The 14,130-nt window shown below is 43.4% G+C and overlaps 1 protein-coding gene across 1 annotated transcript; it reads left to right on the top strand.

Moving 5' to 3' along the window:
- Positions 1-2,272: 2,272 nt before the first annotated feature.
- LOC109241609 (acetyl-CoA-benzylalcohol acetyltransferase-like) lies at positions 2,273-4,127 on the top strand. The gene has a single exon (XM_019408372.1). The coding sequence runs from the start codon at positions 2,401-2,403 to the stop codon at positions 3,736-3,738; it is 1,338 nt and encodes a 445-aa protein (XP_019263917.1). The 5' UTR covers positions 2,273-2,400; the 3' UTR covers positions 3,739-4,127.
- The last annotated feature ends 10,003 nt before the right edge of the window (positions 4,128-14,130 follow it).

The raw sequence follows: 14,130 nt of genomic DNA, 5'->3' as shown, positions 1-14,130 counted from the left end.
TCATGTGAGACAGACACAGTGTTGATATACTTATACATGTGACATACGTGTGAAGATAAGTCTCAAGGGTCAGCAACAATATCTTCTGAGTTGATCGAAAAGGTTGCATAGGATAAGGAGTTGAAGTCTCCTTATGTGAAGAGAACTACATCCGGATCAAGAATAAGGATTGGAGTTTGAATTGTTCTAGGACTCGAATTTGATGAAGGATCAGCAATTCGAGTTTTAATCAAACTCTGATTACTAACTCTATAAATAATAATGATTGTTCTCTTTTACAGGGATTGCACAAACGCAGAAGTGAAACTAAATTGAAGAGCAAAATAGCAAGGCTTTTTGCAAGCAATTTACGTGAGATTCAAGTGTGCATTCTTGAAGCTACTTGGACAAGATAGAAGAACCAATTCCATTGTGTCTTTCTTTTGTTCTAGTTCAATTATAGTAGGTATTTTTAAGTTGTACCTTTCAGCTTTCATAGAAGCAATTGTATTAGGTACTTTGAATATTCAAGTTAGAGTTAACTTGAAAGTGTCGCAGCAGTTGAGGCTGTGTGCCACACTGGGATTAGAGTTTAATCCTTAGGTTTACAAGAGTTTTGTAAATGCTGTTTTGGCTCAGTGATTTTAGTGGAAGTTTGGGAAAATCCTACTGAGTAGTAGGTCGTGGTTTTTTCACCTTTTGAGCCAGGTGTTTTCCACGTAAAAATCTCTGTGTTCTTTATTTTATGCACTCTTAATTCCGCAAACAGTCATAGTAAGTACATCTAGAAGAACCAGGTTCTTCTAGTGCGAAAATTAGGTACCACACAAATCACCCCTCCTCTTGTGTGGTATTGACGTGTAGAACATCACTTATGCTCATGTGAGGGATGGAAAACTTGAGCCGAGGGCAAAGAAGTGCATATTTCTAGGGTATGCAACTGGAGTGAAAGGTTATAGGTTGTGGTGCACAGATAAAAAGACTCCAGGGCTAATTATCAGTAGGGATGTAACATTCAATGAATCTGCCTCACTGGACAGTCAGAGGGAGAAGGCAATAGCAGAAACAGATCGTGGTGTCAGTGACCACATAGAGCTAGAAATTGAATCTCCACTAGCTCAGCCCAGTAGTTCTAAAGTAGAGGAAGTGAAGGAGGTGCAAAATATTGATCAAGACGATAATGTTGATGCACCTGTGCAACAACCCTATAGCATTGCAACAGGCAGAGAGAAGAGAGTGATGAACCGACCGCAAAGGTTTGCAAACGTAGTTGACGGGAATCTTCTTGGATATACGAATCCTATGGGATTTGCTTTGGCAGTTGCAGAGACCGTTGATGCGTTTGAGTGTTATAGCTATCCAGAAGCTATTCCGAGTATAGAACCAAATCGACGGATTAGTGCTATGGCTGAAGAGATTAAGTCTCTTAACAAGTTTAGGCGTTGCCTAGACTTGGTTGATGCGTGCGGCAATCAATAGAGCCCTTGCGAGGGCTGAGGGCAAGGTAGAGAGACGTTGTTCCTGTTGATGAAGAGAATTCAAGCCAAGGGGAAGATTTGTTATTTGTGGCTTGAATTATTTCCTTGTATTTTCAAGAAACCCATAGTCCCTATAGGTTTAGGAAAACCCATTGTCCTAATAGATTTGGGAAAGGAAAACCTATAGTCCTTGTCAAATAGGGAAACCTTTCTCATATATGTTTGGGACCTTTTGGGATCTATATATAGGGGTTGTAGTTGGGGATTCTATAGATTGTATTGCACTTTTCTTCTCATTCATAGTGGAAAACTCTCTCTTCTTTTGCCCCGAGGATTAGGCTTAGCTGAACCTCATTAAATCCTTGTGTTGATTTTTCTTCTCTATTTGCTTTGTGTGTGATTGTGTGCTAGTTAACCCACGATATTCCGCAACAGAAAGAGTTCTCATGATCTCCATTTTTTGGTCTATCCATTAAAACATTTGCAATCTTAATGAATATGACTAGTCCATGATCTGATATTTAAAACATCAACAAAGGAGTAAAAGTTCCAACTATTTTCCTGTTACACAGAATATGAATAGTCCATGATCTGATATTTAAAATATCATTTTATTGTCAAAATTGTTATTGGAGGAATCAAAAGTGAAATACTATTATACAAATCGAATCAGAACTTCAAATAATTGAGGGACTAAAACATTATTAAACAAAATAAAATATTATAGTAGTTAGCATTGTGGCCTTGCTGTGCGGGAGCGGGGCTGCTACGACATAATTGACCCTTGAACCCGCAGAAAGGGTAAAATGATACTTTAACACTGAAATGGTCACCATATTTTTAATCTTCTGCAAATCCTTTAAAGTCATCATCTTTAACCATAGTCATAACAGATCTATTCCTAGCTAACCGATCATTCATTATTCCAAAGTTTGATGCACCAATGATGGGACCAAAAATCCATATTTTTTCAAGAAAATTAATAAAACCGTCAAATCCAACTCCAAAGCATCTTCAAAGCTTCAAGTTATCTATATTTGATCAACTTGCTCCTTCATACCATATCAAGATCATTCTCTATTATTCCATCAATGGAGAAAACAAAGCTTCTAATAATTCTCAATTACTTACACAATTGGAGGAACCATTGGCTCACTCTTTATCCAAGTTTTACCCGCTAGCTGGAAGACTTGTCAAAGATCAAGAACATCTCTTTATTGATTGCAGTGACCAAGGTATTGAATATTTAGAAGCTAAATTTGATGGTGAACTAGCTGAGTTGCTACATCAAAGACTTGATGTTGAGAATTTGGATCAACTTTTACCACAAGAAGTTTGTCCAGCTGACTCTGCCACAACTCCATTAGTGACTATCCAAACCACTTCATTTTATTGCGGAGGACTTTCTATTGGGATGTGCGTTTCTCACAAAGTTGCAGATACTTCCACAATCCTTTCATTTATCAATGGATGGGCCAAAGCAAATCAAGGAGAGAATATCAATAAGGTTTTGTGCCCGGATTTTGGAGTTCCTTCATTGTTTCCACTTAAAAACTCTATAGTTCAGAACATCCCTGAAATTGCTGAACACATGGAAGTGAAAATAGTAACGAGAAGATTTCTGTTTGATGGGTCCGAAATTGCTAAACTTAAAGACTTATTCAAGGAAAATGCAACTACCGACCAAGAAATCCAACCTACACGAGTGACATTAGTGACTGCTGTCATATGGAAGGCTTTAATCAGTGTGGCTCAAGCCAAACATGGTCAATTACGGCCTTCTTTACTAGTCATTGTTATTAACTTGCGGGGAAGAACTGCAGTTGTTCCCATTTCTAAAAATGCTTTTGGTAACTCTTGGACTACAATCAATGCTCGCTTTACTCCAACAGGGAATATATTAGAATGGTTTCATTTGGTACCACTGCTGTCCGATGCAGTGAGAAACACTTCCAAGTTCATTAGTAAAGCAAGTACTGAGGAGATTTCTTTGTTAGCAGTTACAAATTTTAAAGAGGAACAAGAAGGGTTTCGTAAAAACAGCGGCGTTGATGCATTTATATGTACCAGTTGGAGTAAGTTACCAGCATATGACGCTGACTTTGGTTGGGGAAGGCCTTCTTGGGTTAGCAGTGCACGTCGCTGCTGTGAAATGATGACTCTGTTGGATAGCAAATGTGGTGACGGAATTGAAGTATGGGTGTCTTTGAATGAGAAAGACATGTATGAACTTGAACGTGATAAAGATATACGGTCAAAATCATTTGTCTTCGATCTATAGGCTCGAGGGGTCGTCTTAATTAAGACTGAGATCAGAAAGGACGAGTTCGAGCCCGATGGACCAGACTCGAGCTCGAAGATAGGATGCAATGCCCGAGGATCAAAGTACGATGAATACCGAAGCCAAGTATGCTCAACCCCGAAATAATGCCGTTATGTATCTCTAACAGAATGAGCGAGATTCCTGTCACGTCCCCAAAATCATGGCGCAAATCCCGGAATAGAATTGTACGATTCCATATTAGGCGGTTAGATAGTTGTCCCAATAAAATTCCTTACTGTAAATGAAAATGTACCTTATTTAGGGTTCCCCTATTATATAAAAGGGAACCCAATCATTTATAAACACCATCCAATCATTGGCAAAGAATATACTATCTTATTTTTCTGGCTCATTGTTCATCAGACTTGTCTTTTCTCTTTATTGTTCTTACTTTATTGTTCTTGGTTCATCTCGAGGTTACTAAGCTCGAGGCTGATACTGTTTGGTAACACTAGGTTTGATTCATTCATTTCTTTCATCTACACTTTATACTTCTTGATTATTAATTGGTATTGAACTAAATCATATATCTTTAAAACCACAAGTCAAATTTAATTATTACTCGTATTTTCGAGGTAAACAGTTTGGCGCCCCCGTGGGGCTAAAGATAATAGTGATTATTTTATTATCGATTCACATAACACACGTTATCTTTACACTTTTTCTTGTCAAGAATGTTTGATTCTCAGGATTAAACATGTCGAACTCGCAAAATACACCTATTCATGACAGCGAAGGTCTCGGATTTCATGGCGAAAACAACAACGTAGGGGTCGATGTACCACCGATAAACCCAGGGGAAATGCCAAATGTGGAACCAGTTGATATTAGTTCGCACATTGCCTTGAATGCAGATCTAGGCACAGACCCCGGAGGGAGTGTATGCAGGGAAGCCCGATCTGGAGGCGAAGGAACACCAGGAATAGGAGATGGGGGAGTCAGCCTCCAAGTGATATTCGAGATGCTGCAAGCTCAGCAAATTGCCATCGCTCAACTTCAGAGTCAGAACAAAACTTCGAGTATAGCTGAACTGGAAGACACTCGACGTGCTGAACCGACGCCAGAGATGTCAAACAAAAATGGCTCGGGGACTGACCCCACTATTATGAGAATGCTCGAAGAGCTCACCAAGAGGATAAAGTCCGGGGAAAAGAAGATTGAGGACAATGACAAGAAGGTGGAGACTTATAACTCCCGTGTTGATCAAATACCATAGGCACCCCCGGTCTTGAAGGGTTTAGATGCCAAAAAGTTCGTACAAAAACTATTCCCTCAAAGCGCGGCTCCGATGCCCATTCCTAAGAAGTTTCGCATGCCCGATATACCCAAATATAACGGGACAACCGACCCTAACGAGCATATTACTTCATACACTTGCAGGATCAAAGGAAATGACTTGAATGACGATGAGATCGAATCAGTATTGTGAAAAAAAGTTTGGGGAAACATTGTCAAAAGGAGCCAAGATTTGGTATCATAACTTGCCTCCTAACTCTATTGATTCGTTTGCTATGTTAGCAGACGCCTTTGCGAAAGCACACGCCGGGGCCATAAAGGTAGCAACAAGGAAATCAGACGTCTTCAAGATAAACAAAGGAATGACGAGATGTTGAGGGAGTTCGTGTCCAGGTTTCAGATGGAGCGAATGGAATTACCACCGGTCTCGGATGACTGGGCAGTACAAGCTTTTATGTAGGGTTTGAATGAAAAGAGTTCGATTGCGTCTCGATAATGAAAGCAGAATCTGATCGAGTATCCAGCTGACGTGGTCGGATGTACATAACCGTTACCAATCGAAGATTAGGGTCGAGAATGACCAGTTGGGAGCCCCCTCGGGTTCAGTTCAGCCTAACATATCGGCAGCTAAGCCCCCGAGGGATACAGACAGGGAATCGAGGTCAAACAAAGAACGGTATTAGTCGTATGTCGATCGGAGAAATAATGGTTCCAACCGTAACGCTTCTTGGAATGATCAGAAAAAAGATCGAGGTCAAAGCTCTCGGGGACTCATGAGTAAGAGCGGGTTTGATAAACACACCGACCCCTCGGAGGCACCTCGATTGTTAGAGTATAATTTCAGTGTAGACGCATTAGGGATCGTGTCAGCTATTGGAAGAATCAAAGACACCAGGTGTCCCAGGCCCATACAAACCGATCCTTCTCAAAGGAATCCAAACATAATGTGTAAGTATCATGGCACACATGGACATAGAACCGAAAACTGCAGGCAGCTAAGGGAGGAGGTAGCTCAACTGTTTAATGAGGGTCACCTTTGAGAATTTCTCAGTGATCGGGCTAAAAACCACTTTAAGGAAAGAGATGCAAGAAAAAATCAGCAAGAAGAACCACAACATGTGATCCATATGATCGTTGATGGTGTCGATGTCCCACGAGGACCCGTATTCAAGCGCACAAAGGTGTCGATCACCAGAGAAAAGCGGACTCAGAGCTATGTGCCCGAGGACATCTTTTCGTTTTATGACATGGAAGCAGAAGGCATATTCAGCCGCACAATGACACCCTGGTAATTTCTATTCTTTTAAATAAAATTCAAGTTAAACGTGTTATAGTGGATCCAGGTAGCTCAGCGAACATAATCAGATCAAGGGTCGTAGAACAGCTCGGCCTACAGGATCAGATTATACCTGCATCCCGGGTCCTAAATGGCTTTAACATGGCAAGCGAAACAACAAAAGGGGAGATAATCCTGCCGGTCGACGTAGCCGAGACCATACAAGATACAAAATTCCATGTCATCGAAAGCGACATGAGGTATAATGCACTCCTCGGGAGACCATGGATACACAACATGAGGGCGGTACCTTCAACTCTTTATCAGATGATGAAGTTCCCAATGAAGGACGGTGTGAAAATGGTCTACGGAGAGCAAACATGCTGCAAAGGAAATATTTGTAGTCGATGAAGTGACGCCGATACCAGAGCCTTTGACCTCGGAGAAATCAAGCATCAAGGGTAAGCAGGCGGCTAAATAGCAATCACCGCTCCCCAGCCTCGACGGAATCGGAGCAACAGGTAATCGAAGACGAAGAAGAGGATTTCCTTACTCCTCGAACCTTCGTCGTTCCCGAAGAGTCCGATGCAACCAAATCAGCTGTCGAGGAACTGAAGCAGGTCATACTGATCGAATACATGCCCTAGAAGAAGGTATACATGGGAACGGGATTAACCCCCAAATCAGGAAAAAACTCATTCAATTTCTTATTGATAACATGGATTGCTTTGCTTGGTCCCACTTAGATATGACAGGGATTCCACCGGAAATAACAACACATCAGTTAAGCCTCGACCCCGGGTTCAAACCGGTAAAGCAAAAAAGGAGGCCCCAGTCCGAGGTGAAACGTACATTCATAAAGGACGAGGTAACCAAATTCCTTAAAATAGGGTTTATTCGGGAGGTAAAATACCCCGAATGGTTAGCCAACGTAGTTTTAGTTCCTAAAAAAGGAAATAAACTTAGAATGTGCGTAGATTACAAGGATTTAAACAAAGCATGTCCGAAAGATTCTTTCCCAGTGCCCAACATCGATCGTATGATCGATACCACGGCCGGCCACGAGATCCTAACTTTTCTCGATGCCTACTCCGGGTATAATCAAATTCAGATGAACCCGGAGGACTAGGAAAAGACTTCGTTTATCACTAAATTTCGAACTTATTGTTACAACGTAATGCCCTTCGGGCTACAAAATGCAGGAGCTATATACCAACGCCTAGTTAACAAAATGTTCGAAGAACAGATAGGTAAAACAATGGAAGTTTACATTGATGATATGTTGCGCGCAGAGGACCATTTAACTCATTTGCAGGAAACATTCGAAATTTTGAGAAAGTACAAAATGAAGCTTAACCCGGAGAAATGTGCCTTCGGAGTTGGCTCGGGTAAGCTCCTCGGTTTTCATGGTCTCAAATCGGGGTATCAAAATTAATCCCGACAAGATCAAGGCCATCTAGGATATCACGGTCGTGGATAGTGTGAAGGGCGTGCAAAGGCTGACTGGACGAATAGCTTCTTTGGGTCGATTCATTTCGAGGTCATCAGATCGAAGTCACCGGTTCTTTTCCTTGCTTAAAAAGAAGAATGACTTCGCGTGGACCTCGGAATGCCAGCAAGCCTTGGAAGAATTGAAGCGATACTTATCGAGCCCGCCTTTGCTTCACACCCCGAAGATAGATGAAAAACTTTACCTATACTTGGCAGTATCCGAGATAGCGGTAAGTGGGGTACTAGTTCAAGAAGAGCAAGGTACGCAATTTCCTGTTTATTATGTAAGTCGAACTCTAAGGGATGCTGAAACTAGATATCCTCACTTAGATAAATTAGCACTTGCATTGATAAGCGCATCTAGAAAGCTAAAACCATATTTTCAATGTCATCCCATATGCGTATTAACAACTTACCCCTTTGAAATGTTTTGCATAAGCCCGAGCTATCGGGCCGGTTGGCCAAATGGGCCGTCGAACTTAGCGGGGACGATATCGAGTATCAACCCCGAACGGCCATCAAGTCACAAATCCTAGCTGACTTCGTGGCCAATTTTACGTCGACACTCGTACCCTAAGTGGAGAAAGAACTCCTGCTAAGATTGGGTACATCATCGGGTGGCACCATTAGACAATCTATCAAAACTTCTAGGTTGACTAATAATGAAGCCGAGTATGAGGCCTTGATTGCAGGTCTCGAGCTAGCTAAGAGCTTGGGAGCAGAAGTCATTGAAGCCAAGTGCGATTCACTGTTGGTGGTAAACCAAGTAAACAAGAGTTTTGAGGTTCGAGAGGACAGGATGCAATGGTACTTGGATAAGCTATAGGTAACTCTGCACCGCTTCAAGGAGTGGACTTTGGATCACGTGCCTCGAGAACAAAATAGTGAGGCCGATGCACTTGCTAACCTGGGATCCTCGGTTGAAGAAGATGACATCGTCCTGGGGACTATCGTCCAATTATCGAGGTCTGTGGTTGAAGAGGGCCATGCCGAGATAAATTCTACAAGCCTGACTTGGGATTGGAGGAATAAGTACATCGATTATTTGAAAAATTGAAAACTCCCATCGGACCACAAAGAATCGGGGGCCCTACGAACCAAGGCTGCTAGGTTCGCATTAGATAAAGATGGAACATTGTGCAGGAGAACGTTCGATGGACCATTAGAGGTATGGTTAGGTCTAAGGGACACCGATTACGTTCTACGAGAAATCCACGAAGGTACTTGTGGAAATCACTCCGACGCCGAGTCTTTAACTCGCAAAATTATCAGAGCAGAGTATTAGTGGGACAGCATGGAGAAAGATACTAAGGAGTTTGTCAAAAAATGTGATAAATGCCAGCGGTTTGCACCAATGATCCATCAGCCCGGGGAACAACTCCACTCGTTCCTATCCCCGTGGCCTTTCATGAAATGGGGAAAGGACATAATCAGCCCTCTACCAACGACCCCAGGTAAAGCCAAATTTATTTTGTTTATGACTGATTATTTTTCTAAATGGGTGAAAGCACAGGCCTTCGAGAAGGTCAGAGAAAAGGAAGTTATTGACTTCATTTGGGACCACATCATATGTCGGTTCGGGATGCCTGCCGAGATTGTATGTGACAATGGAAAGCAATTCATCGGCAGCAAGGTGACGGAATTCCTCGAAGCACATAAAATAAAGAGGATCTTGTCAACACCGTACCACCCAACTGGAAATGGACAGGCCGAGTCCACAAACAAAACTATCATTCAAAACCTAAAGAAAAGGTTGGACGATGCAAAGGGAAAATGGAGAGAAGTTCTACCCGAGGTCCTTTGGGCGTATCGAACAACATCGAAGTCTAGCACGGGGGATACTCCGTTATCTTTAATATATGGCTCCGAGGCCCTTATCACTGTCGAGGTCGGAGAACCCAGTGCAAGGTTTCGACATGCATCGGAGGAGTCAAATCAAGAGGCTATGAATACTAGCCTCGAGCTATTAGATGAAAAATGAGAGGCAGCACTTATTCGGATGGTAGCACAGAAACAAAGAGTCGAGAGATACTACAATAGAAGGAACAATCTTCGACACTTTGGAATCGGGGACTTAGTTCTACAAAAAGTCACCCTCAATACTCGAGACCCGAATGAAGCAAAACTAGGCCCGAATTGGGAAGGACCGTACCGAGTCCTCGGAATTGTCGGTAAAGGATCTTACAAACTTAGCACAATGGAAGGCGAACAACTGCCAAACAATTGGAACATATCACTACTCAAGCGATACTATTGCTAAGGTATGACTTTCTCTTTTCGTCCATTTGAATTTGAAACTAACCCATTGCAAGTGTTCGATCGAAGCTATCGAAGGCACCTTTTTACACGAAGGCCTTAGGTTTTAAAGCATGCGTTGCACTCTTTTTCCCTTAGATCAGATTTTGTCCCAAATGGGTTTTACCGGCAAGGTTTTCAACGAGGCAATAACTATATGCTACCTAAGGAGAACTCAACAGTATCCAAGGCTTCTTTTCAATCAACCTCGAATACTGGGGGACATCACCCTCAGAGGTCATATTTTCGAGGAAAATACTTCACGCCTAAGAGGGCCTCGATAGGAGAACTTTCTAATGAGCCAAACGGTCAGATGAACCGTGTCCATATAGAATAGTTGAGCCCCAACGGCAAAAAATGTACACATGTATCAATTACTCAAAGAAGCATTCCTTCTATATCAAAACACTTTGTGTCCCAAAGAAGTCTACTATCATACGAGCTCTACACTTACAATTCTACGAGAAACGGCCCAAGGTCCAGAACGCAAACACACCCCGAATATTCGGGGACTGTCATCGACCATCAACACATTCGAGTCATCAAAAACTCGAACTTGTAAGACCTCAAAGAGGCATCCCCTCGATATAAAGGCCAAGGCCATCATACTCGGGGACTAACCTTTCGAACAAGTTTGAAAAGTTATCGGCAAACAAGTTAAAGAGGCATACCCGAAGGCTACGGCCATATTAAAGACTACGGTCATATAAAAAGGATACGGCCAAAATAATACGGCTCGGTGACGTCCGACTTCCGCCATAAATCAAAGGCCTTCAAAAACTTTGAAAAATCGGTTAAATCAGGCTACCCTCGGTAAAAGCAAAAGGTAATGGGCTTCGATAAAATCAGCCCTCGAATAATTTAAAGGCTTCAATAACATCAGCCTTTGAAAAAAACCTCAAGAGGTATTCGATTATGCTAACACAAACAAATTACTAATAAGGTTCCGATCCGTCGAACCTTCGAAAAATCCAACGAGGACAAAAAACACTTGCTAAGACATAGATAAATTTTCACTAAGTCTTTTACCCGAAAGAGGGAAATTTTATAGCCATTTTAGAGGCCGAATCGGCCCAACTTAAAGAGCCTAAGGGCCAACCTAAAAGAGCCTAAGGGCCAAAACATATAGGGTTCGAGACGTTGCTCTCACTCAACCCGGACTCAAGAGTCCCACCGTCCCGAGCTCGCATCAAATCAACTTAAGCTTAGCTCGAGGATTAACAAAAACTTTCAGGTCAATACTCGGACTGATCATTACAGTTATAACATCAAATGAAGATGAGACAGAATTATCGAAGATGAAGCAAAGAGATCCTTTTATATGTGTAAGAGGTGCTTACAAGAGATATTTTACAATACCCACAAGGGGTCCTTGCACAAAAACACAAAAGCAAAATAAAGAAACCTAAATCTACTCCGGGGCCACATCTTCGGCAGTTGCATCTTCGGGAGCCGCGTCTTTGGGAACCTCCTCCTCGGGGACTTCATCTTCGTCTTCTCCGCTCTCGGAGCCACTAGCTGAATCCTCGTCATCAGAAAGCAAAGTGGCAGCCTCTTCTTCCAAAGTCTTTGCTTTTTCAATATCGGCTGAGAGGTCGAAGCCGCGAGTGTGCACCTCCTCGAGGGTTTCTCTCCGGGACTATAGCCTGGCGTGGTCGAGTGCACATGATAGCTTAACTTCGGCCGCAGTAAAGGTCTCTTTTGCCCGGGTGTTAGCTGCTTCAGCGTCAGCTCGGTACAAAGATACAAATGCCTATGCGTCAGATTTGGCCTTGGCAAGCTCAGCAGCAGATTTAGCTTCGAGCTCCTCGATTCTGCGACTTCGAGCTAGGATTTCCTCCTTTACACTCTGAATCTGGCGTTCAATTGAAGCCAGCTACTCCCGAAGAGTATCTTTCTCCGAGGCGAGACGTTCTATGCCTTGTCTCCATCCTAGGGTCTCGGCCTCCTTCATCTTGAGCTCCTCTCGGAGCTGCTCCACCAGCTCGCCCTTTTGTTGAGCCTGCAAAGTTGAAGTGTTAACCGACCGATCGGACAAATGCATAACAAAACTTCAAAGGATATATTACCTTTTCGACAAGCTCGGTTTGTTCTTGACGACCCTTCGCTAGTTCGGCTCGAAGATCACTGATCTCCCCCTCCTTTTTGACATAGAGGATCTTAAGGTCGTTCCTCTCTTCCGAGAGCTTCTTGAGCTCGGCCTCACATCGAGCAAGCTCAGCTCGAGACTTGGAAAATGCTTCTCGATGGTGCATTACAGCCTTCACAAAAAGGAAAAGTTAGACTCAGAACAACAAGGATAAAATGCAGGCGTGATCCTAAGGGCAGAAGCTTACTTGTTTGAAGAGCCGCTGGGCCTCAGCAAAAATAAAAGAAGCATCTGGGTCGGGACCATCTTCGATCCCCGCAAGGCACTCTCGAAAGATATCGTGCCCTTCGTGTCTCGTCCCCACATCAGGAGTTCGCATGTTCCGAGCATCTCAAAATTTCCCCTCGGAGAACTCAGGACCAGGCGGCGATTCATCCACGTTAATTACCCCAAGTGATCCACTCGGGGCATTCTCTTCTCTTTGAAGGGCCTCGGGATGGGCCCCTAGGTCTCACCCTCCAAATGACCTCCAAGACGAGGTGTTCTTTTGCTGCCCGATGGCTCGGCGACTTTGCTCGAACTCCCCTCAGGGATTTCTTCAGTCCTAGAATGAACCGCATCAGCCACCATCGGTTCGGCAGACTTTGAAGCATCAATACTTCCTCTTTTTCGAACTACTAACAGGCAGTCGTCATCTTCCCCCTCTTCCTCCTCGTCTCGAAGGCGTTGGGCCATTTCTGGAGATAGGGCCACAGTATCGGCCTTAGGCTTTCCAGCCTTACTTTTTTTTGGCTTTGGGGAATTTGCAGGCGACCCCCTCTTTCTTTTTTTTTTGGAAGGCTTTGGGATTTCTTCTTCACCGGGCGGGGGTAGCAGCATAGCAACGGCGTCTCCAAGGCTTGCATAAAGACAAAGTAAGTATTTCTCTAAGAAACACAAATAAGCAAACAAGAGAACTCACCATGGTTTTTAGCCTCTCATCGACCTTTGGCCAGGTCACGCCAGCTGCGCTTCACGTACAAAGAAGTAGAGGCCAGTTTTCGGACCCAAACTTCGAGGTTTGGGATCGCACCAGGGAACCAAGCAACAGCTACACCATCGGAAAGGGGTTAGACCGAGAAAAAGATAAGGTCGAGAAAGAGAAGGGAAAGCAAGGTATAAAGTCACTATAGATAAGCATGTACTTACGTTTCATATTCCATTCCTCGGGGAATGGCATCCTCTCAGCAGGAATCAAGTCGGAGGTCCTGACTCGGACGAACCGGCTCATCCATCCTCGATCTTTGTCTTCATCGATGCTGGAGAAGAGAGATTTCGAGGATCGGCGTTGCAGCTTTATCAGGCCACCTCGATAAAGACGAGGGCTGTACAGCCTGATCAGATGGTCGAGGGTAAAAGGAATCCCCTCGATCTGGCTCGAGAAGTATCTGATCAGATTGACGATTCGCCAGAATGGAGGGTAGATCTGGCCAAGCGTCACTCGGTATTGTTGGCAAAAATCAAGAATAACTGGATCAATGGGACCCAGAGCTGGATCGGCAGGGCCCAACGTGAATGGGTAGGTAACACGCTTAAGTACCCTGCTTTATGAGTAGTGATGTCCTTTTCAAGGGAAGAGATCACTACATATTTGTTCTCCTAGTTGATGTCCTTTTTCACCTGCTCGAGCTCATCTTCGATTATCAAACAGATGTATCGGGACATGGGCTCACATCGGCCTGGTGTCGATGCAGGTTTTTTGATTTTAAAATATGATGTTGTTTCACACGGCGGGGGAATACACTCCTCGATAAGAGGTGGCACCACCATTTTACTTCTGGCCGGCCGCGATGATGAAGAGGCTTTTTCTTTTTGGGGAACAGATTTAGATGTTTTAGCCATTATGGTTTGGAAATTCAAGAGAAGAGAAAAGGGTGATGATGAAGTAAGAATAAATTGAGAGAAGGGTGAACTCAGAGAAGTT

Source organism: Nicotiana attenuata, unplaced genomic scaffold (genome assembly GCF_001879085.1).
Source record: "Nicotiana attenuata strain UT unplaced genomic scaffold, NIATTr2, whole genome shotgun sequence".
Lineage (NCBI taxonomy): Eukaryota > Viridiplantae > Streptophyta > Magnoliopsida > Solanales > Solanaceae > Nicotiana > Nicotiana attenuata.
This window is presented reverse-complemented; position numbering and strand designations above follow the sequence as displayed.

Bases quoted from the DNA above. Each gene is read 5' to 3' on its own strand.
- LOC109241609 (XM_019408372.1), top strand. From the start codon at position 2,401: ATGATGGGACCAAAAATCCATATTTTTTCAAGAAAATTAATAAAACCG.